The sequence below is a fragment of the Pygocentrus nattereri genome, chromosome 15, assembly GCF_015220715.1.
Source record: "Pygocentrus nattereri isolate fPygNat1 chromosome 15, fPygNat1.pri, whole genome shotgun sequence".
Lineage (NCBI taxonomy): Eukaryota > Metazoa > Chordata > Actinopteri > Characiformes > Serrasalmidae > Pygocentrus > Pygocentrus nattereri.
In genome coordinates this window covers 14,935,982-14,960,226 of record NC_051225.1, presented here as the reverse complement: position 1 = coordinate 14,960,226, position 24,245 = coordinate 14,935,982, and the positions used below count along the sequence as shown (strand labels likewise).

The following is a 24,245-nucleotide window of genomic DNA, read 5'->3' as shown; positions in this document are numbered from 1 at the left end:
CGATGCTAAATTCCCAAACGGTCAGTCGGTCTGTGTGGAGCTGGAGAACGAACTGCCAGGTGTGCAGTGAGTGGGCGGAGCTTGTTGCTCTAACATGGCAACAAGCTGCTCGTTAAGGAGCTATAATTTGGCGGAAGGAACTGAACATTAAAACATATTAAACGCCAAGTTCACGGCCTGGTTTATTAATTTCTTACTTTATTTATTTATTTATTTAACTGTTGTATTAAAGCAGTAGAACACTCAAGGAGTGTTTAAAAACACTTTTTTTGAGTGAGTACGTTTACATACATTTAATAATCTGATAACTGCAGAAAATCAGATTTTGTCAGTAATCCAAGCAACACGTTTACATGCACTTGAGTAATCAAATAGATGGGGAAACTCTGGGTCTACATGAGTCAGACAGTAATCAGATTTCTACTATGCAACCAACCAATAAACTCACAGAAGAAGACGCGACGTAAACGTAACGTAAAACTCAAATTTAATGCTGCGGCTTTTTTTTTTTTAAACATCACGCCACTTTAGCTGACAATATGAACTTGGATCATTTAGAAGACGAAGAATATTCAACTCCTTAATTTTGTGTTTGGTTTTAGCTTTTTGCTGTGTCTTGTGGCATCAACAGTCTGTTCTCACACATACAGAGACTAAGAAATCCAATAGAAATCAGAATAAGAGTTACATGCACTGAGAAATCTGATTACTGAGCTAAAATCCAGCCTCTTTATCAGATTTCTGAATTTCTAGATCAGAATATGGTGTTGCCCTGCAATGGGCTGGCGACCCAGCGGGGTGTATCCTGCCTTCCGCCCGAAGACTGCTGGGATAGGCTCCAGCACCCTCCGCGACCCTGACGGAGAAGCGGATTAGAAAATGGATGGATGAATGGATGGAGAATATGGTGTTTACATGACCATTTGAATGATTGGATAACTGCAGAAATAATAATAATGAAAATTATTATTATTATTATCATAATTATGTCACCAATTTAGTGATTACAAATTCTACCTTCTTGGTAGGTCTCCACCATCACACAGTGGCCCCAAGTTAGGAGAGTGAAAGCTAACACATGCTTCATCCGAGTCACATGAAGCACCATCACATCTTCTCGAACTTAATCAGCCGTGGATGTTATTGGACAGCTATACAGTCTTGGAGGAGAATGCTAATATCTAATTGTTACTTCAGCCTGAGGAGAGAGGGAGGGTCACTCTACCCACCCAGGGAGAGCAAGGCCAATTATTCTGTCTTGGTGTAACGGTGGGGAGCGATGAGGAGGGGAATGCATGTGTGCAGAAAAGCAAGATTTATTAAGTGCAAATCCAAACTCAGGGTCAAAACACTCCAGGGTCGTTGAGCCAACACGGATTGAACTAGGGCCAGACATAACGAAAAATAAACACAGACTAGAAACACCATGGACGCTGGAATACACCAAACAATCCAAACAATACACTTAGAACAGTACAAATATCCAACATATTAAACAAATACTAGACTCCAAGACACTGGTATGTCTGACACTTGGACTCCCCGCCACAGATGACTGCCAGGAAATTCAATTCACGATGACCCGGTATATGGTCAACACTCATAAACCTGTACCACTCCGGGTCAGTTTTGTCCTTTACAAAAACTGAATGTCTACAACAAGCTGTTTTAGCTTTTAATCCTTTTTTTTATTATCAGAAATTCAGTTTACACATTTTACACAAAATTTAATTCAAGTTAAAACTGACTTTTCACATGTAGAAATACTACTATTTCTACTCATGTAGGAATTAAATTTTTGATATCAAGAATTAATTTTTTTTTCATTCTTGATATCAAAAATATTATTTCTACATGAGAAAATAAAAATTTTAAGTAAAGTAAAATTTAAGTAAAATTTTACCTCCTTACTAGTCAAAAATACATTTCTACTAATACTAATATAAAAATTTTTACTCATGATAATTCATGAGTTTCTCCTTTCATTTATTTGGAGAAACATTTTTAGAATTTCAAGAATTGTGCCATAAATATCTTGATACATATTGTGTATTTCAGTATTCTATTTTTTAATATTTCACAATATTATTCATGACCTGAGTTGTCCATCCCAATATTTAAATCTTCTTGGTACACTGTCCTGGGCTACATCTCTTCTATATCTGTGCCCTGAACAAATCATGGACTGTATGATTTTTTTTCTCTTTCTGTATGAAAACATCCTGCAGGAGTTGATAAAACATGCAGAGCAATCTCCTAAATGTACCTTAATGTTATGTGTCCATGGTATTATTTCTGCACCATAGCAACAGTACAGGAAATTCAACCCATTGTTGTGTGTGTATGTGTGTAGGTTGTCTCTCAGACCATCAGCCTGGTGGACCTGTCTTGCTACAGTCTGGAGGAGGTGCCTGAATACCTTTTCTACAGTCAAGACGTAACACATCTCAACCTGCGGCACAACTTCATGAGTCTCGAGGGTCCTGGAGGACTATGTAACTTCGACCGGTAGGAGTTATCTCACCAGAAATAAAGTGTGTTCTTTCCCACGTTCAGCCTCTAAACATGACCTTTAGGTCATAGGTCATAGGTTTGCAGAAACAGCTCATAAACTGATTTCTATATTAACTTAAAGGAGTCCATTAGAACATGGTTCTGCTTGTGACTGTTATTACAGTTGAGTGTTGCTCAGATACCCTTTTACACAATGGCCTGATAAGGCTGTGGATGTGATCTGTGTAACGCCGATCATGACTAAGTGTATGCTGACAGTGATATAGCTGTGATGCTGACTTTACTGTTTTTGGGTGCAGAAGAGTAAGAATGGATGGTTCCATGCTTGGCTAGAGACCCTTAGCTTGCTCAGTACAAACACAGAATGAGTGGTGAATGGTAATTCATGTAAGAGATGATGCTATTACATGTTAATCATCAACTTTCTGTAGTGTTTTTGCCATCCTCTGAACTGAAGACAGAGTGGAAAATGGACTGTGTTAATGTGTATGTGTGTGTGTGTGCACAAAAGAGAATGGGTGTGCATTAGAGAAGTCACTCTGCTCGTGGCAGCTTTCACACATGGTTGTATCTCTCTCTCTCTCTCTCTCTCTCTCTCTCTCTCTCTCTCTCTCTCTCTCTCTCTCTCTCTCTCTCTCTGCCCGCCCCATCCCTTTTTCTTTGCTCATCTCAGCAGTATGGTATATTTAGCAACTGTTTGTGGCAGGCAGCACAGGGGTGTGTGTGTGTGTGCTGTGAGGCAGGACTGCTCTCCCAAGTAGCCAGCTTCAGCATATGTTATGACTCGGCCATCTATGACTATGAAAGAGCCGCCGATTCTCTACCGTCATAGCCCCCATTCCAAAATACTTCATTCAGACCTACACTGTGTGTGGGTATGTCTATGTGGGGTCAGACTAAAAAGGTGGGCCGATAATATCACCTGATATTGAAATCTCATTTATTGATCTTTATTGGTGAAAGTCTTGCTGATAAAGAGCAAATACTTAGTACCTCATTCTATATTACAGCAAAGTGTGCCCATGTGAAAATACTAAAAAGAGGGGGCTCTCAAATGGTGCAACCGTCTAAGCGTTGGCTCCATCATCAGGAGATCGCGAGTTCGATCCCTGTGATGCTACAGCTTTCCGTGGCCAGGAGTCCAAGAGAGCACAACTGGCCTCAGTCTCTCTGGGTGGGTAGGATGGCCCCCTCTTCTCCACCATCACTAAGCGCGATGCTAGTTAGTGCAGGTGTCTTTTAGCTGACGTAATTTGCCGTTTGCTGCTTTCCTCCAAGCACGTTCAGCTGTCCAATGACATTATGTGAGCGGCAGTTTGAAAAGATGCAGTAGCACTTCAAGGAGGAAGCGTGTGCTCGCCTTCACCCTCCTAGCAATAGAAGCGCTGTGTGGTTGGGGGAAGTCTTAACTAGCGGGTGGAATTGGAGATGACTAAATTGGGTAAAACCCCCCCTCCAAAAAAAGGAAAATACTCAAAAGAGAAATCATTCAACTGAGGTAGTTAATTATAATATAATTATAAAAGATTCATGATAATGTCAGATCAGATGTTATGATTTCTGCATTTTATTAATATTTATGTATTGGCATTGGCAGATGTGCCCATGTAAAATATCAAATGTTGGCAATGACCCACATTTCCCATATCTGTGCTTGCTTAAAAATTGAGAACCCATATTTGACATTTGACAGTTGACAACTGATATCAGCAAAATTCTATTGCACATTTCAATAACCTAAGAATACTTCAGACAGTTTGCATTGTAGTCCATGTAATGGCAGAATAATAAGCCTAAGGATGTAATAAGCCTGGGATTTTAAGGTGTTAAATAAAATATTTTTTGCTATGTCCAGTTGTGTCAACCAATATTAGCTAGATATCAGAATTTTCATATTATGTAGCTTTGAGCCATTTTGGGCCAGGAAGGTTTGTGACGATCACTCATCCAGAATCCATCCTATCCGCCACTCAGCTTTTGTATCCAGGACACAAAAGCCGTCTCGGTCATTACTGCAGGCAAGCAAAAGAGGCCAGGTCAGACAGCCAGTGCCTTTCCTTAGAGACCTGCACCCAAAAATGTCCAACCCATGCTGCTAAAACAAGCATAACAAAGCAGGACTGTATATTTTCATGAGAAAGGAACAATGGAGCAGGTTTATCATAATGACCGTATTTCTCCCCTACAAAATGTCACCAACAGTATGAGTTAATGATTGTGTATCTTATTGCTGTGCCAGCTTCACTGAAGGGGGAGGGCTCTGTGTGTTTGCAGGTTTGCCCAGCTGAAGAGCCTGAATCTGTCTCACAATCGGCTAGGTGTGTTCCCTGAGTCCGTGTCTGAGATCCAGACCCTGTCTGAACTCAACCTCTCCTGCAATGGGCTCAGTTCCATTCCACCTTGCATTGGCAACCTTCAGAGGTCAGAACGTTAGATGCATAGTCTCCATACCTCTCCTATTTTCTCAGTCCCTAAAAAGCTGTCCATTCATGCAGTGTGCTAAATTGCATATATTTAAAAAAATACATGCAAATCAGTCCCTTCCATGTTGATAAAAGTCTGTGCAGCAGTGATAACGGCAATGGCCACTCCCCTCTTCATAAAAGGAATATGACTTTGAGGATTGGACATTTGTCTTTGTGGTTATATGAAATCTTTGTGTATGATAATGAGAGTGGTTATACTTATGAATATTCTTTGAAATTTGCATAAATTATGCAGGGCATTAGACTTTGCAGAGCAATCCTGCCACCAGAATGTCCAGAACCCATGTTCTCCTCACATGAGCCAATCCTCTGTCAGATAAACTTAATTTTTTTTTTCCTTTACTAATTGAGCCAGTGAAATGCATTAAACTCAGCTGTGCTCGTTATGCAACCAGATTAAATCAGGCTTAGAAATCAGACCAGTTTTAATGCTCTCAGTCCGGCTTAAATCAGGGAGGTGATTAACACAAAGCATGACTGGAATTTTATATTAACCAGTGCTGTCTTCCACACTTCTTATGGAGGGGTCACGGAGTGTGTCTGTCCAGAGAGATTAATATAACCCAGAATAACAGGAGTTGACTTGTTTGTCTGTTGCCCAGCCTCCAGACCCTCTGTCTGGATGGGAACCACTTGAACTCTCTGCCCGAGGAGCTGGGCGGCCTGATGCAGCTCTGCAGCCTGGGGCTCTCTTTTAACAATTTCCCCGGCATCCCCGCTGTGCTGGAGAGGCTTGGTGCCATGGACAAGCTGGCAATGGCCGGGAACCGAGTGGAGGTCCTGGAGCTTAGCAGCCTGCTGCGGATGAGCCACATCAAGAGCATCGACTTACGGTGAGCCATCAGAATCTATTGTCCGTTTCTCTCTCTCTCTCTCTCTCTCTCTCTCTCTCTCTCTCTCTCTCTCTCACTTTCTCCTCTTTTGTGCTTCACTTTAATCTTTAGCTTTCACTCACTGCCTGTCTCTGTCTCCATTCTCTTTCTCCCTGCTTCTCTTTCCTGTCCCTGAGTTAATACTCTTGTCAGTCTGTTCATGCATAATGCAGGATCAATATACAATGGTAACGTTACAAGATCACCCTTTGGTACATCACAGAGGGAGAGACTTGATAAATCGAGTCTACACAGTTTCCTCTCTCCTACATACTTCTGACTGTCCATTTTCAAACATACTCATCTCATCTGACCCATAAATATTTTTTTATGAACAGTATTTAACCCCCACCCCCCATGTTGGAGCTTTCAGTCTCATATTTTTTCCACTATAGATCATAACCATGTGGTTCAGGTTTTGTGCTCAGCCTCTGCTTCTCACCTTGAGAGAAGACTTATTCTCCATGTGGGACTGTGGATTTACAAGGGCCTTACCACACCTGTGGTGGATCAGAGTTCCAGACAAACTCATAAAGAAGATTGGTGTTGAGAGAAGGAGAGAGAGACAGAGAGACTTCAGAGAGAGCAGTAGAAAGAGGATGGGGTAGAGCCTTTCTCACCTGGTTCTGACTATACTTCTGAAGCATCTCGGAGTAGATAATATTGATCTAAATCTAGATTCTGACCCCCAGCTTTTGCTGATCGTTTTTTTTTTTTTTTAAAGACGTACTCCTCTTTTAGTGTCGTAAGTCTACACATGTTCACGTTTCTCAGCAGAGGAACCTTGATGAGCATCATATGGTGAGTAAGGAGTTGAAGCACACACAAAGTATAAAGGAGCAGAAACTTTGATGCTCTTCATTATCAATAGGCAGCAGGAGAGCTTAGCTACTGCCTTCCCTCTGAACAGGATGCTCTGTGCTTAAGGGGCTGTTTAACCAGCTGGAGATATGTGTGAACATCAAGGAGCGTAGTTTTCCGTTCTGAGCTGCAAACACATCATCAGTGCTCTTAATACAGGCCTCAGAGGGCAGTGTTTCCATTGCATATCTCTCAGTGTTCTGTCCATGGCAGTGATCCTGAATGCTCCTCTTCCTTTGTTTTGGGTTTCCGGCAGCAGTGTGTCTTCAGTGCTTTGGTCCCGTTTTCCTGAGACAGTTTGCAGTGACCCATGTCAGTCATGCCTATGTGCATTATACACCAGTCATTAAGACCACCTTGTTCTTCAGTGGTCAGGACCCCATGCACCCTAACAAAGCAGGTATTATTTAGGTTGTGGATCATTCTCAGCACTGCAGTAACACTAACGTGTTGGTGGTGCGTTAGTGTGTGTTGCGCTGGTCTGAGTGGATCACAGCACAGTAGTACTCACTGTCCACTCCTACCTTGTCAGTCCACCTTGTAGATGTAATGTCAGAGTTGATAGCTCATCTGCTGCTGTACAGTTTGTGTTGGTCATCCTCTGGTCCAGAGGTCACTAATAGGCAGACAGCGGTCCGAGTCTGGACCCAGACTGTCCTGTGCGGACCTGGGTCTATAACCGATAAACTAAGGAGAATTATTTAATTTCGACCGGGTGGTCCTATTTTAATCAGTGCAACTTTTCTAGCATTTACGTTACGGCTTTAGCGCTCAGGAGACTCACAGACCAATCGCATGCGTAGTAAATATCACACATGATGCTACTCAGCCAATCAGATCTGTGCATTACATTCAGTACTAAGACTCCAGTGAGTGGCGCACACACATGGGAGGGACGAGGTGAGACATAGCAGTTAGAAAAGAAAGTGAGACAGATTATTTTACATGTCGTGCTCTAAAAAGAGAAAACTGGCAATAAATATTGTCAAAATGTGACTGAATGGTTCTTTATTTAATTTGATATTCAGTGGTTGACTGTATAAGATGTTGGTATAACAGTTACTTCAGTAAACCGTATATGGCACTAAATTAGACATGAGGTTCCAGACCTTTGCTTGAGGAAATTTGCTTTGACTGGACCTTATTGAATTTTAATTAAAGACCTATGCTCTAATCCTTCATCAGTGGTCACAGGATGCTGTTGGCTTGATATTTTTCAGTTGGTGGACTATTTTCAGTCCAGCAGCACTGCTGTGTCTAATCCACTCTTACCAGTGCAACACCAGTGATGCACAGTAACTAAGTAAATGTAGTGTGTTATTGTACTTAAGTAGTTTTTCGTGTATATGTACTATATAGTGTACCTATATAGTAAGTGGAGCTGATAAAATGGACAATGATCGTAGAAACAAGGAAATGGTCAGAATAATATGCCTAATTGGTTTATGACACAAAGGAAAAAGGACACATGCATTTTTGTCTGGGTACACCCAGGTGTGCTGTGTGCAGAACGGTGAAATGAAGCGGAATAAATAAGATGGTGTGCCTGTAACTTACTTTTCAGCCATCATTTTTCTTTTCTTATATATTTAAACCGCTGTGCTAAGCACAGTAGTTAAACATGGTAGTTTACCAAGAACGCTTCCTAACAGAGGATCTGAGCTCCGAGCACAGCATGAGCAAATATTTGAAACCACCAGAAAACTTTTTCGACTTGGAAGTGATGACAGAACGGGACAAGGAACAGCTTGTGCTGAAGCTTACCTTGAAATGTGACAGCTATTGCATAATACAAAGAGCATGTCAGTGACATCAAGAAGAGTGGGGCGGGGAAGCATGCTTCAAAATTTTGAGACATCATGGCAACTGGATGAGGTTGTGTGGATGGGATTCCTCTTCCTCCAGAAGAGTGATATGCTATTCTGTGCTGGTGCGCATGTTCCTGTAGACTGCCTGCACTTAAAGGTGCTAACCATACACCCTCTCACATCTAAAGACAATGTCACAGTTTTTAGTCACAGAGTATGATTTGTAAAGTCTAGGAACATTGCAGTGTCACTATTTGCAAGACTGCAACTAGATTTTTGAGATTCCCCATCATGTACCTGGTGGAAACTTAGAAGCAGATGAACACTTTTCCTTTCACTCTGTAGTAGTACAGATAGGAAGATACATTGGCTGAGCGTATGAAGATCTGGGGCTCAGCCCAGTTCACTGTAGCACTATATATTAAGGTAGATCATCGCCCCATATTTTTAAAATTAACCTGTAAAATATGCAGTTACCTTTTAATTAACATTGTTAATTGGGTGTTTTGAACTAAACCATAAATCAAAACATCAAACAAAATCAGAAACCACTGTAACAGAAACCAAAAACAACATTGATGATTCTTCAGTAATGACATTCTTGAAGTCTTCTGCACATTTCCTTATATCACTGTTATACTCAGTGACCCTGAAATATGAGACAGGTTACATATTTAGGTTAATATGATTTTTGTATTAAAGTGGAGCAGATTTGGCTTTTTTACACAGATTTCTTCCACACCTCGCTCATCCATGTCTTTATGGACCTTAGGCTTTGTGCACTGGTGTGCAGTCATGTTGGAACAGGAAGGGGCCGTTCCCAAACTGTTCCCACAAAGTTGGGAGCATGAAATTGTCCAAAATGTCTTGGTGCTGAAGCATTACAAGTTCCTTTCACTGGAACTAAGGGTCGAGACCAACTCTTAAAAAAACAACTCCATACCATAATCCCCCCTACACCAAACTTTACACTTGGCACAGTGCAGTCAGAAGAGTCCCGTTCTCCTGGCAACTGCCAAGCCCAGACTCGTCCATCAGATTGCCAGATGGAAAAGCATGATTGGTCACTCCAGAGAACACATCTCCACTGCTCTAGACTCCAGTGGGAGCGCTTTACACCACTGTCAGGCTTGGATGCAGCTGCTCGGCCGTGGAAACCCATTCCATGAAGCTCTCTACGCTGTTCTGGAGCTGATCTGAAGGCCACATGAAGTTTGTAGGTCTGCAGTGATTGACTCTGCAGAAAGTCTGTGACCTCTGCGCACTATGCGCCTCAGCATCCGCTGACCCCGCTCTGTCATTTTACATGGCCAACCACTTTGTGACTGAGTTGCTGTCGTTCCCAATCGCTTCCACTTTTTTCCACTATTTATAATACCACTGACAGTTGACTGTCGAATATTTAGTAGTGAGGAAATTTCATGACTGGACTTGTTGCACAGGTGGTGTCCTATCACGGTACCACGCTGGAATTCACTGAGCTCCTGAGAACGACCTGTTCTTTCACTAATGTTTGTAGAAGCAGTCTGTATGCTTAGTTGCTTGGTTTTATACAGCTGTGGCCATGGAAGTGATTGGAACAGCTGAATTCAGTTATTTGGATGGGTGAGTGAATACTTTAGGAAATATTGTGTGTGTGTAGTAAAACATATGGTGGCCATCTAGTTTTCTGCCATCACCTGTCATGATTTTGATTTGCTTCTTTATGTTTTTGCTTGTTTGACAATGAGGGTTCACCGTTCCTTGCTAAACAAAAAGTGTGATCTTACATTTGTCAAAATGTGGGTTTACAATCTTCTCACAACACAGAGTGCCAGCAGCAGCCACAGATTCTATTTCTTTCTTTGTGATCTGGTGCTATAGAAGCTGTAAAAACACGAAAAAGGCACATTCTAGAGCTAGTGTTTGATTTCTCCACTCTGGGCTACTGTAGAAACAGGGCAATACAACATGGCAGCTTCTGTGGGAAGACAACCTGCTTCCTGTGTAGATATGAAGGGCTCATTCTAAGCTATGCTATCAAAAAAGACAATGCAGTCACCTGTAGTTGTAGGTGATTATACACCATTGAAAACATGGTTTTATATACCATATTCCATTTCTGCTAATTCCTTTATCTTACATACTGCACCTTTAATTCTCTTCCCAGTAATGCATTCCATTTTTTTCATTTTATTTTATTTTTTTCATTTTATTTAATTCATTACAGTTAGGTAATGGAGCTATTTAGGACTATATAGCCATATTTGTAATTGGTTGTTTATCAGTGTCATAAATGCCATGACATGGATGCCAGTAATCGAGTTTAACTGCTGCCATGCAGTATCATAACTATAATTATCGACATTATTCCATGACTCACTGAAATGGCCATGCATTTCCATCATACTGTAGTGTTTACTGCTATTACACAATATAGTGCATATATATTTGCATAAGTTGCGGTGCTTTAGTCACCAGCTGCTGTTGGCCACTGCTACACCGTATAGCTTGTTTGCTACTTGGCTCAAGTTCACTGTTTTGCTCGCTCAGCTCATGCACACTCACTCAAGTCCTTAGCAGAATAATCCAGTGAATAAATGCTGAACAACAAATAACCTAAAACTGCCTTGCAAACATTTCTTGAACATGCTTTCTTATCACAGTGACTGCACAAAAATACCATTTCATGGAAAGTACATGGAACTTTAAAAACGTATTATTAAAACAATGTGTTGTCATAAAAACATCAATATATTGAATGAACATGTGTCTTCATCTACCACATAAACAGAGTCCTCAGTCTGTTGATGTCTTGTGTTCCAGGCTAAATGGGCTCCACTGTGTGAAGAGCGAGACTCTGGAACCCATAAAGCAGCTCACTCAACTGGACCTGAGGGACAACCGGCTGACTTCGATGGACCTGAGTGCTGCCTGCAACCTTGAGACGCTGCACTGCCAGCGCAACCAGCTAGAGACACTCACACTCAGCGGCTTTGCACTGCGCACTCTTCATGCCAGCAACAATCGTGAGTAAAGCTGTAACAGATGTGCTTACATCTTAGTTGACTGTTGACCTTTTCCCATGCACTCCATACACGGTCAGCGGTGTTAAGTTGCTGAAAAGGTGTGCTTTGGTACATTATTTTCATTCTCAGGTCTGGCCACTGTAAACGTTTATCCAGTTCCCAACCAACTAACACACATGGACCTTTCATGGTGAGTTTAATACTCAGCTCCGGGTAATCGCTTATTTGATTTATGGTTGGCATTTTTGACATATGATGAATAAACAGCAAACAAACCTCAACCTGTGCTTGTGGACATGATTAACTTTGGGGTGGTTTGATAGGAATCTTCTGGAATATCTACCAGACTGGGTGTGCGACAGCAGAAAGATTGAGGTGCTGGACGTTTCCCATAATCTGCTGTTGGAGCTGCCGGCCAGGTCAGTGAGTGTGCTTTGTATGCTTTAAGTCCTGTCCAGCTGTCTCTCCCGAGGGCCAGTAGACTTCATTTTCTGCGTCTCAGTCTCAGCATTTCATGGTCATTTATTTGACAGTACAGCATATTAATATGATTTACATTGCCTAGAATAAGAGTCTGGCCAGACAGGAAAGTCAGGACACTGCCTGTCGTCGGACAGATGATTTGGTGACTCCACTAGATGTCTCTGTCAAAAGATAGAGATGCGACAGTATGTGCATTTTCATCTAATTCCTCATTGACAGCACAGTCATTTGCATGTCAATGGGCCAGAAAGGCTCCATGAAATGAGAGAGCACACAGCTGGTTGTTGGTGCTCCATTTGGGACTTTGGGATGCTCTGTTTTTTTCGTTTTTCTCCAAGCTTGAATTGTGCTGTTTTGGCATTTCGGGCTGGGAAGTAATTTGAAAGAGAGAGACAAATTTATTTGGTCATATTTAGTTCTTGTGCCTCATTTTCAGAAGTGATCAAATGCACTGCTTCAGACAATGGAGTCTTCCTGTCAGTTTGGACATATCACTCTCTCTTTGTCGGCCCCCCCCCCCCCCCTCTCTCTCGCTCTCTCTCTCTCTCTCTCTCCCTCTCTCTCTCTCTCCCTCTCTCTCTCGCTCTCTCCCTCTCTCTCTCTCCCTCTCTCTCTCTCTAGGCTACTCAGTGGCCTGAGTCTGCGGAAGCTACTGGCTGGCAGTAATGCACTGCAGAAACTGCCCGACCTACTTGACCACATCCCACTGGAAGCCCTTGATCTGCAGCACAACAAGCTTGGCGAGCTCCCAGAGAGTTTCTTCTACAAGGCCTTAAAGTAGGTCATTCCCTCCTTCTGTCCTGTGCACCCTCTCTCTTTCTCTCTCTTTGATTTGTTGTAAGCTGGCCTGTTTTCCTTTCTTTCTTTCTCTCTCTCTCTTGTACTTTCCTCTCTCTCTCTCTTTATCATTCATTCATTGTCCGTCTCTCTCCCTCATTACCTTCTGCCTTCATTTAATGCCTACCTTCGACCCTCTCTATTTCCCTCCTTCCTTCCTTATCTCTTCCTCCTTTCTCCCCTCCTTCCATCTCTCTCTCCGTCACTGTGCCTCCATCTCTCACACAGTCTGTGGCAGGTGCTAAGAGAACTGCAGCTGTGCCTCTCTCTGCCCTGTGGGCCTGTGACTCTGTAGTGTGCTCTACTGCCCTTTTGCTGCACTAACAGAACACACAAACACATAGGTAGTAGCTCAGCAAACACCACTAGGTTTCCATCTGATAAAACTAGTAAACCTGGTAAAATTGCACTTTTTATATATTTAAAAATCTCTAAAAATACTGTAGGTGCCCTTTGCTGTATAGAGAAGAAATTAACCGAGGGTGTGGTGATGTAATAGGAGCTCGAGAAGCAACTCTTACATTTCCTTCTGGTCTAAATCCCTGGTCAACGAGTAAGGAACCAAAGCTCTGAAAATGATGTCTCAGTCGTTTTGGGCTCTGGGTGTTTCAGAACATCCCTGTGCTTTAGCCAGGACATTTCTTTCCCTAAGTGTTTTCAGATAGCTTCCATTAAGTGATGCAAGCTTATCGATTTCCTATCTCATCTGTTTCGGCACAACATGCTTGATGAGAAGACATTATATTACGTCCGTTTTTGCACAGAAGTCATTAGAACTTTAGAATTGCCCATCCATTTATTTGGTCATGCTGAATATCAGAAGGATATTATTAAACATGCATCTGGGTGTTTTTCCCTCCTCCCAGCTTAAAATACCTGAATGTGTCAGCCAATGCACTGGAGACAATCCCCCCAAGTAGCCAATCAGAGGAGAGCCTTAGCACCCTCCAGGAGCTGTACCTTACAGAGAACAACCTGAATGAGAACTGCGCTGCCCTGTTGGTGGGACACCAGAACCTGCGGGTCTTGCACATGGCCTATAATCAGCTACTGTCCTTCCCTGCAAGGTATCACACACTCTACATATGCATACATGTCCACATAGACCGTGTTTATGGACCAGTACATGTAAACATATTCTCTCATCTATCTAACACCAACTCTAAAAAAGTTGGCATGCCGTGTAAATTGCAAATCTCATAGACCCATATTTTATTTACAATAGAACATAGAACACATATCTAATGTTGAAAGTGAGATGTTTTACCATGGTAGTATGGCAGCAGCACATCTCAAAAAAGTTGGGACAGGGTCATGTCTGTCATTGTGTAGAATCTCCTCTTTTTTTAACAGCAGTCTGTAAATATCTGGGAAGTGAGCAGACCAATTGTTGGAGTTTTGGGAGAGGAATGTTGTGTCCTTCCTGTCTGTCTGATGTAGGATTCTAGCTGCTCATCAGTCCTGGGTCTTCTTTGGGTCTTCTTTGCTGGATTTTTCGTTTCATGATGTGCCAAATGTTTTCTGTTGGTAAAAGGTCTGGACTGCAGGCCGGTCAGTTCAGCACCCAGACTCTTCTTCTGCGAAGCCATGCTGTTGTGATGGATGCAGTATGTAGTTTAACATTATCTTGCTAAAGTATGCAGGGACTTTCCTGAGAGATACATTGTTCTAAAACCTCTACATACTGTTCAGCACTGATGGTGCCTTTAAATGAGCTTTGGCCCAGAGAAGACAGCGGCGTTTCTGGACCCTGTTGACATATCGCTTCTGTGCATAATACAGCTTTAACTTGCATTTGTGGATGTGCACGGTGAACTGTGTTCACAGGTAATGATTACCATTCTTCCTGAGCTCATGCAATGATTTCCAGTACAGAATCATGCCTGTTTTCAACGCAGTGTCGCGTGAGGGCCAGAAGACCACGAGCTTCCAGTACTGACCGTCGACCTTGTCCCTTGCATACAGGGAATTCTCCAGATTCTCTGAATCTTTTGATGATATTATGTACTGTAGATGGTGGGATATCCAAAGTTTTCACAATTTGAAGTTGAGGAACATTTTCCGAAGCTGTTCCACAATTTTTAGGTGCAAAAAAATTTGGTAAGATTGGTAAACCTCGGCCATCCTTGCTTCTGAGAGACTCTGCCTCTCTAAAATGTTCTTTTTATACCCAGTCATGTGAGTTAGTTGCAAATCGCTTCTCCAGCTGTATTCTTTTTTTTTTTGCTACCATGTGTTGGTGCCCCTATCTAAACTTTTTTTGAGATGTATTGCTTCTATCAGGTTCCAATTTTTTCATTAAAATATGGCTCTATGAGATTTGCAAATCATTGCATTTTTTTTTAATTTACGTTTTACACACATTTTTGGAATTAGGGTTGTACTTTTATTTACTTAGTCGTGTCCTTGGCATTGTGTTGCTGTTCTTAGTAAACTGAGTAAGTTTGAGTTACTGGAGGAGCTGAATCTGAGTGGCAACAAGCTGAAGACCATCCCCTCTACAGTGTCCAGCTGCAAGAGGCTGCATACCCTCATTGCACACTCCAATCACATCAGTGTCTTCCCTGAGGTCCTTAACCTGCCTGAGATTAAGGTTAGTTTGTGTGAGGAAAGGACACGACATGCTAAAATCACATAGATTTACATCGATAGGTACCTGTACTTGTGCCTCATTGAGCTTTGCTGTTTTGCTTTTAAAGTTACACTATATACGTTTTTGGAGATTTGGTGGTATCGTGTAATTGTACACAGTGTGAAGAGAAATGATTGCATGTGTCTTGAAAGAGTATTCAAAGAGAACCCAATACAAAACCCTATCAAAGACGTGTCCTCCAACAATGTACATGAGTTATCGACTGTAGTCTTTATCTTCATTAGTATAACATTCATTTGGAAATTGAAACCTAAACATTGAACCAGACCTTCTTTTTGAGTCTGTGTGTAACGTTAATACACAAAGACGAATGCCATTGTTCTAAAAACCCGCAAAATCAGATTCAACCCCAAATGCAACCTGACACCTCTGACTTTTAAATTATTATTTCTTTACAGGGTCACTCAGAGCAGCACACAGACACCACATTTTAGCTTGTGTTTTTTTTTTTCTCCTGACTTAGTAATGCTACTTCTTTCAATTTAAACAACAAAAATAATCTTATATAGTGCAGTTTGAACATGTGGGTAATAAAATTCATAAAGTTGCATTTGAAAGATAAAACGTAATGCATGCGTACATGTATTTTATATGCATGTATTGTTTTGTATTATATGTGCTCTGTTTGTAGCTTGTGGATGTGAGTTGCAATGAACTCACAGAGATCCTGCTGCCAGACTCTCTGCCTGCCACTCTCCAAGAGCTGGATCTGACAGGCAACAGTAGCCTCATGCTGGAACACAAAACCCTCAATCTGTTCAGGTGAGCCCCTTCATTTCCTTCATTTCAGCTCTGCCGTGAGCATGGATCAGATGTTGATAAAAAAGATTGATTAAAAATCATTATGCTGTATAGGATGCCGCTTTCAAGTGGTCTTGTGGTTTCCCACCACACGTGAATTAAGAATCATAAAAGGAAAGTAACAGCTTGTGAAAATAATTGTAAATGAAATTTTCTGCTATGCTCAAAAATATCTGCAAAATAAGCCAAAATCGACAGATGCAAGGTGATTGCTAGCAAATAAACTCACTGTCATTTAACAGCCTCCATGTTTTCTGTTTACATCTGACATGAAAACCGCATGACCGAGCCAGGTAAATGTATTCACCATAGGAGAAAACTACCACCTGATTTTTGGTTAAATATAGTGGATTTTTTTATGGAGGAGGATTAAGCAAATGTGACATTAAACATCTAGTTGACTTTGTGATCCTAAAGGCTACCTGGAAATCACTTCTAATGATTTGTACAGTTCATAAAATACTGACTTAGATGGTATATTTTTCCTCTGGTTGTGTGGGTTGGACAGTTGTCAGCACATGAATTTCATGAAGTCAAAAATGAAAAGATCTGGTGAAATGTGATTGCTTTACTGTGGTTTTAAAAAGCTAAAATATGTAGAATATATGAAAAGACAACAAATTTGACTTTTTATGATGTCCTTTTTAAAGTTCAAATAAAAAAGGTTTTAAGTTCATTATTCATCTCAAGATTAATTGATCTGTTTGCCCACGTCATATTAAGTGGCACTACACTGATCATATGATTTTTAAATATAGATTATCTGTAGTTTTAAGAATAAACTGTTTTATTTAAATCTCTCTCTCTTTTTCTCTCTCAGTCACATAACAACTCTGAAATTGGACCAGAAGCCATCCCTAAATGCAGGGGACTCACAGGGCACATCAACATTGTGGGATCATGGCTATGCTGAGATGTGTGGCCAGAGAAACAAGTGAGAAACCTAGTTGCTTTAAGACCATTGGGGCGCATTCACCAACCGTTCATAAGAAGAAGTTTCTTAAAACCCACTAACGCCATTTTTACAAAGATTCTGACATTCACTAATGTTTCTTATTTGCAATTTGTTCTTAGGGAAGAACAGAATCTTCACACACTCAAGAGCACCAAGGTGTGAACAGTTCTTCAGTTTAAAAACACGTCATAACTCTGACGTAGACTTTTTCTTAGGGCCTTTCTTAAGAACAAATTTAAGAAAAAACTTGTTTGTATATTGATGAGAGACCCATTGCTAGTTATCTCTTTATTCTCTCTAGTAGAGTCTTATTATACATTCCACAAAGTAAGGGTGCAGGATTGGAATCAGCCAATATTTCTTCCTTACTCACAACAGCAAATGGATGTTTTTTTATTATGGCTGATCTGTGTATAAATTTACATAATGTACATGTACATAATTTGAGCAAGCTAAGTCTGAATGCTGTATATGGCATGTTCCTGTACCCTGGGCCTAGATGACGGCGGAGCCTGAACTCCAAATGGGGACAAGGTCTGGCAAGTAGGGGGGGAAAGTGTGCAATTCCCAAACACACTGCCAATAGATGCTGGTGATGGCAGGAGGAGGACGTCAGCTGCCAGAGAAGGGAGGACGACGATGACAGACACGAGAGGCACGAAAGCGGGGCTCGGGACTTGCGTGACGTCCCCCACTCACTTACAGTGTTCCTCTCCTCGCCGAGTTCAAGCCTTGCCTTCCTGCCAGCTCTCGCAGCCATCTTCAGGGCCTGCTGGACAGCCGACTGCCATACTGTGCTTGCACATCTGTTTATGCGTTACACCTACCAGCCTGTGTGTTTTATATAAGTGCATTTATTTTAGCCACAAGTTCAAGATTTGAGTAAAGAGCAAATAAATGTTACTGTCTTGGTTACACTTGTTAAAAAAAAAAAAAAACATTTGGCTTATAAAAATTATCCAAAGGATCATCCCTTGTCAGGTGAAATTCTTGGCAATGTGGCTTTAACATGCTTTGTCTTCCCTCTGGGCAGTCAGCAATGTTTGGCAGTTTTGTTATATAAAATCTGATTTACATATGGGTGTAAAGCACACGATGGGCTCTTCCTCAGAGGGGCAGGATTTCTGCTGTGTCTCCACGATTAGTGTCGGATGTCTCTTCTTATCTCTCATTTGTTTACTTGTGGGGAGGAACTTTTGTGCTTACTGTTTGAGAGAGATAGGAGATGTCTGCATATACTTAAATCACATTAGGTGTTTTTGTAAGGTGATGATGTAACATGAGAGTTGCTTTCATATGAGTTTGGTCTGAGAAGTTCTCTTCTTTGTAGGTTATGTGTATCTGTGCTAGCAGTGGACCGTTTTGGGGACAGCATGGAGGCTGCTTATGGGATCTTTGATGGCGACCGTAATGAGGAGGTTCCTCGTCTGCTCCAGTGCACCATGGGGGATGTGCTCTCTGAAGAGATTCAGCACAGCTGTGTGGACAGTGTGTACATGTGCAACACTTTCCTCACCTCACACAGGTGTGTAAAACAGCCACATATGATTACACACACATACAGCTTCAAAGACTTAGAATATGTTCAATATCTCAGCTTTAATATTGATCTGTTTTTTGTTGCCCTAACTAAGCTTTTGTTAGGGTTAAATAATAATCAAAATCATCTTATACAGTTAATTTCTCAGTCTGTGCAGTTATTGCAGAAGGGCATATTAGTTTCAAGCCCTTGTAGCCAGTATGTATCACCCATGCCAAAGCAATATATGCAATGGTTAATTAAAAATAAATACGTAATTGTTAATTGTGTCTTTTTCTATCTCTTGTGCTTCACAGAAAGCTGGGGATGGCCGGACAGAAACTGGGGGCATCAGCTCTACTCTGCTACGTTCATCACGAGTCCTCAGAGCCGGGCAGCTACTTCGGCTTGACTGTCGCCAACGTGGGCACCTGTCAGGCGGTGCTGTGCCGTGATGGCCAGCCGCTGGCCCTGTCCAAGGTCTTCAGCCTGGAGCGGAGTGCCGAGGAAATGGAACGGGTCAAAACCGCCAAGGCTATAATCACTGAGGTAGGACGCCTCCCACTGCCTACTGTTTAACCATCCTGTTGCATGTACTTCGGGGGTCAATGATTGATAGTTTTAAACTATGACTACTGTTTAACATTTTCATAAAAGGGCTTCTGGTCATATTTTTAGACTTATATTGACAATCATACTGTGAAGTTCACACATGACTTTCTAACCACTGATGTGTCCTTTGACCCTTATATGCTATAGGATAACAAGGTCAGTGGTGTTACATGCTGCTCTCGCCTGCTGGGCTGCTCCTACCTGTCACCCTGGGTGTTGCCCAAACCGTGGGTGCGCACTGAGCCGCTGTGTTCACAGGATGAGTTCCTGATTCTCGGGAACAGGGCTCTCTTTCAGCGCCTCTCCTACCAGGAAGCAGTGAAGACTGTGCTGGCTGTCAGAGATCCCCGAGCTGCTGCCAAAAAGCTCTGCACCCTGGCCCAGAGTTATGGGTGCCGAGACAATGTTGGGGCAGTGGTGGTGGCGCTACACATAGGCGAGGACAGCTGCACCTGTGAGCCTCCGCTCACCACGAGTGAGATCCGAGGAACACCTACACCTATCTCTGTCCCCATATCTGTGCCACCTGTCGATCCAGCTACACCTTCCTCGAGCAGTGGAATTGCCTCAGAGTTCAACAGCGAGACGTCTGCCTCAGAGGTAGGCAGTGAGGCTGGGTCAACAGCATCTGATGAGCACCCCTCTTCAGGGTCGAATGCACGACCAGAGCGCCGCTGCAGCCTGCACCCAGCAGCCACTCTCTGCAATACTGGGGGTCCAGCTGGCAGTCTAGGACCTGGAGCTCACCCAGCTCTGTTTCAGCGCCAACCGTCCTCTGCCACCTTCTCCAGCAATCAGTCTGACAATGGCCTAGACAGTGATGATGAGGCTCCACTAGAGGGTGTTATTTCCAACGGGAGTAAGCTAGAGGTGGAGGTGGACATCCACTGCTGTGCTTTCCAGCTCCGATCTGGGCCTCCTGACAGCCCCAAGGAGGCAGACCTCCGCCATGACTCCCGAGGCTCCGATTACAACAACAGTAAGGTGCGTCGGCAGAACAGCGTGGTGGTGTCGGCTACTAACGGCTGCCTTTTGGCTGTATGTGGAAGAGAGATCTCAGATCTAAAGAAGTCTCCTTCTACTTCCAGCCTCTTTGGAAAGAAGCTCTCAAATGGCTCTGTAGTGGCACCAGAGGACAGTCACAACATCATTGAGGTGGCACTAGAAGCCCCCAAGAAGAAATCTGGTTATTTTGCAGCACCTGCTCAGCAGGACCCTGAGGATCAGTTAGTTGTCCCTCCAAGCCTGGAACAAGATGTTCGCGAGCAGCTGAGGGGCCACAGTCCTGTGATTCCAGGACCACCACCTCCCTCAACACCTCCCACAAACAGAGATCCAAACTGGGACCACCCTCAGCCTGGTCTCCCTCCCGCTACTTTTCAACAGGAGGTCTATGACACTGCGCTATAATGGATGCTATAGCACTGCAGCCTTTGAGCATTTGTGTGACATAGTGCCATATTGTGCAAGCAGGTGTGTGACATCCTGCTACTTGAGGAATATTCCAGTTCCTGTTCAGCTGTCATAGTGTGTGAAGCCCTGCATGTGCTTATGTGGTAACATCCCACCAACCAGGACTGTCTGTGGTCTGTGGTGAATCTGAGGAGGAGCAGACATGTACAATTGGAAAAGCGTAAAGCATACACATTTCAGGACCAATGACACGAGGTCTTGGAGGAAAAAAATGGGCTGTCCCAGGCTAAAATCCAGAGCGTGAGCTAGAATACCTCATAAATGACTCGCTACCTTGCCCTTTATGTCAGAAGACATTAGCTTAAGCAGGCTTTTATCATCACAGTTTCTCGTCCATGGAAAGATTATAGGGGCTAACCATGACCAAAAGGTAAGAAAAGTGCCTTTTGTAGATGGTTGTGGCTCAAGGGGGCCCTCACTGGGTTGGTGTACTTTCATTGTTACCCAGCATTGCCAACATTTTCTCTTTTCCTGTTGTGGCTGTGGTTGATTTAACTGCTTTATTGTAGTCTGTGAAGATAACTAAAACAATCTGATGGATCATTGTCAGTTCCACCCTGAAACAGGAAAACATTTCTTTATTGGATGGAAAATCGTCAGACAAGTGTTCTCTTCTTCCTCTGGTTTCCTTGTTGGACTGCCGATCAAGCAAATGAAGCCATGGAGTTATGGAAACATGGTGCAGCCTGTTTGGCTTGCGTACAGCCCTTGTACCAACTTCTGGAACAGTTTTGCACAATGGAAGAGAACAACGCACCTCACAACACATTCAAAGTGTGAAAGATCCCTCTGGGCTTATTGAAGCAAGGGCCACAGTGGACATGCAAAGTAGTGTTGGTAACAGTGAGATCTACATGTCATATCACTGGTATATCCAGTTCACTGGGGAGCTATCATAACAGCTCAGTGGCTCAATGCCATTTTGACGGGGACCAGAAAAGACCTCTTTAACTCTTCTCTTTAACTGATGAAAGTCACAAAATGGTCTTCATTTGTTAGGAGTACTTGAAGTGTGTCATGAGAGACTGACTCAGAGCACCGATCCCTAAGGCTTTGGGGAAAAATACTGTATATACTGATTGAGAATGCCTGGGTTATTTTTCATCCTATACCTGAACCGGTAAACTGAACAAACAACTAATTGTTTATGAAACGTGACAAAATGGAAAATCTTTTTTTTACCAAACAGTGTATGAAGTAACACACATAATACCCATGTCATATATTGTGCAGAGTGTGTTCTGTTTGTATACGTGTGTGTGTGTGTGTGTGTGTGTGTGTGTGTGTGTGTGTCTCATTTCAGCACTGTCCCCTTTTTAATTTTTTTTTTTGTAGAGTAAGACATTAAAATGAACTGACACAATGAATACCTTTCAAATCAAGATAATACTAAGATGCTGTCTTGTTAGTTATCTGGTATCTAGAGTGAGTGCATTCGAGGAGCTTGGTTGAATAGATGAATAGTGGATTTGGCTGGAATAGGCCAATGTGCTCATGGATTAACGTGCCATCTGGTGGTGATCACTGTAAACTACAGCATTGGTTTGAGGAAGTATTCAAGTTATTCTGATTCTAGCTCACTTTAATTGGACTTCTTTTCTATATTGGTAACAAAAAGACAGTATAGAATTAAGGTTTCGGGTCAAATGAGGACAGTACTACTAAAGTGTATATAAGACACCAGATTTTCCAGTGAGTGCACACTATCTCTACCTGGTCTTGAGTGAACTAAGGATATACACTGATCAGGCATAACATCATGACCACCTCCTTGTTTCTACGCTCATTGTCCATTTTATCAGCTCCGCTTACTATATAGGTGCACTTTGTAGTTCTACGGTTAGGAGGAGTGTCTAATAGAGTGATCAGTGAGTGGACATAGTCATTAAAAACTCCAGCAGCACTGCTATGTCTGATCCACTCAGACCAGTGCATCACATACCAACACACACAGGGTCCATGGGGGTCCTGATTACTGAAGAACAAGGTAAAAGGGGGCTAACAAAGTATCAGAGAAACAGATGGACTACAGTCTGTAACTGTAGAACTACAAAGTGCACCTATATAGTAAGTGGAGCTGATAAAATGGACAATGGGCGTAGAAACAAGGAGGTGGTCATGATGTTATGCCTGATCTGTGCATGTTGTATTGCTACATACAACCTAACCAAAATGTTTGGATCTGAAAGGGACATTGTCCCATTTTCCATCGAATCAGACGTTTAGACACTGGAGCCAAGTCGTCTGGTTGTCAAGGCTCCCTAGGCATATATGAAGCCTCTGGCTCAGCAAAATGTTTTCAAAGCTTTCATCCACGCTAATATATTCTTTTTAGATAGTAACAGTTTTAAAATTAAAATGTAACAAGCAACGACACTTTTACAAGGGCGTTAGCCTTTGGATGTGGCAACCTTGGGTCAATCTCATTAAAATGCTAACTACAGAAGGGTGAGTGGAGTGGGATTGGAATCTAAAGCTCACAGAGACATTCCACATGAACGCCAGATAATCCCTGCCTGTATCTGCACTTTGTTCAAGTATCCGTTCATTTTCTTTTGACAGTGAATGTGTGGTATATTTCTCTTTTCCCTGTATTTCTCTCATGGTTTGCTACTGATTGCCCTTTGTGCCAGCGTGCTTGTTCCAAGAGTTACTGTGTTACTCAGATCATTAGTTTCCTAATCTTAAAATGAATTTGCTGAAGTCACTCATGCTTGTGGATTCACACAGCACTTGTATCGCATATTGCTGCAGACCAAATCCTGCTGTTCTTGTGCCAAAAGGGGTCATATTTAAACAGCTGTGGCATTTGAGTCGGGAGAAGGTTTGGTCGAAGCAATCCGGCATGAATTGTATTTTTCCAGCTCTGCCATAGCCTTAAAAGGAGGCTGCTACAAACCAGCTCTGTGCTTTTCATTCATTTCAACTTTCCCCCCATTTCTTAGCCTTGTTGTTAAAAGCGAAGAAATTGAACACTATTTCAGGCCAACATCTCCCCACTTTAGGTTGAAGGACCCTTCCAGAGCTGTTTGAATTCAGTACTTTCTTGAGACCAAACACTGAACTCATTCTCTCACAAACTGTCTGGCATTTTGTGATGCAAACTGAAATCATTCCCTGCCTAGAGTGAGCATCAAGGTACATTACAGAGTATATAATGAAGTATTATGATCATATTATCATTTAATGCTTGAGTTGCTTGTTCTGTGTTTCAATCAGGAAGGATCTTGTACTACGAAAGCACTTTGTAAATAGGTCAAGGAACCTATAGAGATATTAATATATTTGGGAAACACTGTATATTAGCTATTTGTTGAAATGCACATACACTCGTTTGCCTTGAGTTGTGATTGCTGTGGCTTT

The 24,245-nt window shown here is 42.3% G+C and overlaps 1 protein-coding gene across 1 annotated transcript in view; it reads left to right on the top strand.

The window, feature by feature from the left end:
• The window catches only part of phlpp2 (PH domain and leucine rich repeat protein phosphatase 2), a 52,249-nt gene extending 29,523 nt beyond the window's left edge, over positions 1-22,726 (top strand). Inside the window, exons 6-19 of the mRNA XM_017700690.2 lie at positions 2,354-2,508; positions 4,789-4,935; positions 5,603-5,833; positions 11,347-11,549; positions 11,679-11,739; positions 11,873-11,968; positions 12,654-12,809; positions 13,736-13,936; positions 15,300-15,462; positions 16,154-16,284; positions 17,144-17,257; positions 18,609-18,803; positions 19,115-19,346; positions 19,557-22,726. Of these exons, the coding sequence (XP_017556179.1) occupies positions 2,354-2,508; positions 4,789-4,935; positions 5,603-5,833; positions 11,347-11,549; positions 11,679-11,739; positions 11,873-11,968; positions 12,654-12,809; positions 13,736-13,936; positions 15,300-15,462; positions 16,154-16,284; positions 17,144-17,257; positions 18,609-18,803; positions 19,115-19,346; positions 19,557-20,819 (3,348 nt within the window). The 3' untranslated portion in view covers positions 20,820-22,726. The remainder of the gene's footprint in view (positions 1-2,353; positions 2,509-4,788; positions 4,936-5,602; positions 5,834-11,346; positions 11,550-11,678; positions 11,740-11,872; positions 11,969-12,653; positions 12,810-13,735; positions 13,937-15,299; positions 15,463-16,153; positions 16,285-17,143; positions 17,258-18,608; positions 18,804-19,114; positions 19,347-19,556) is intronic.
• Positions 22,727-24,245: the final 1,519 nt, after the last annotated feature.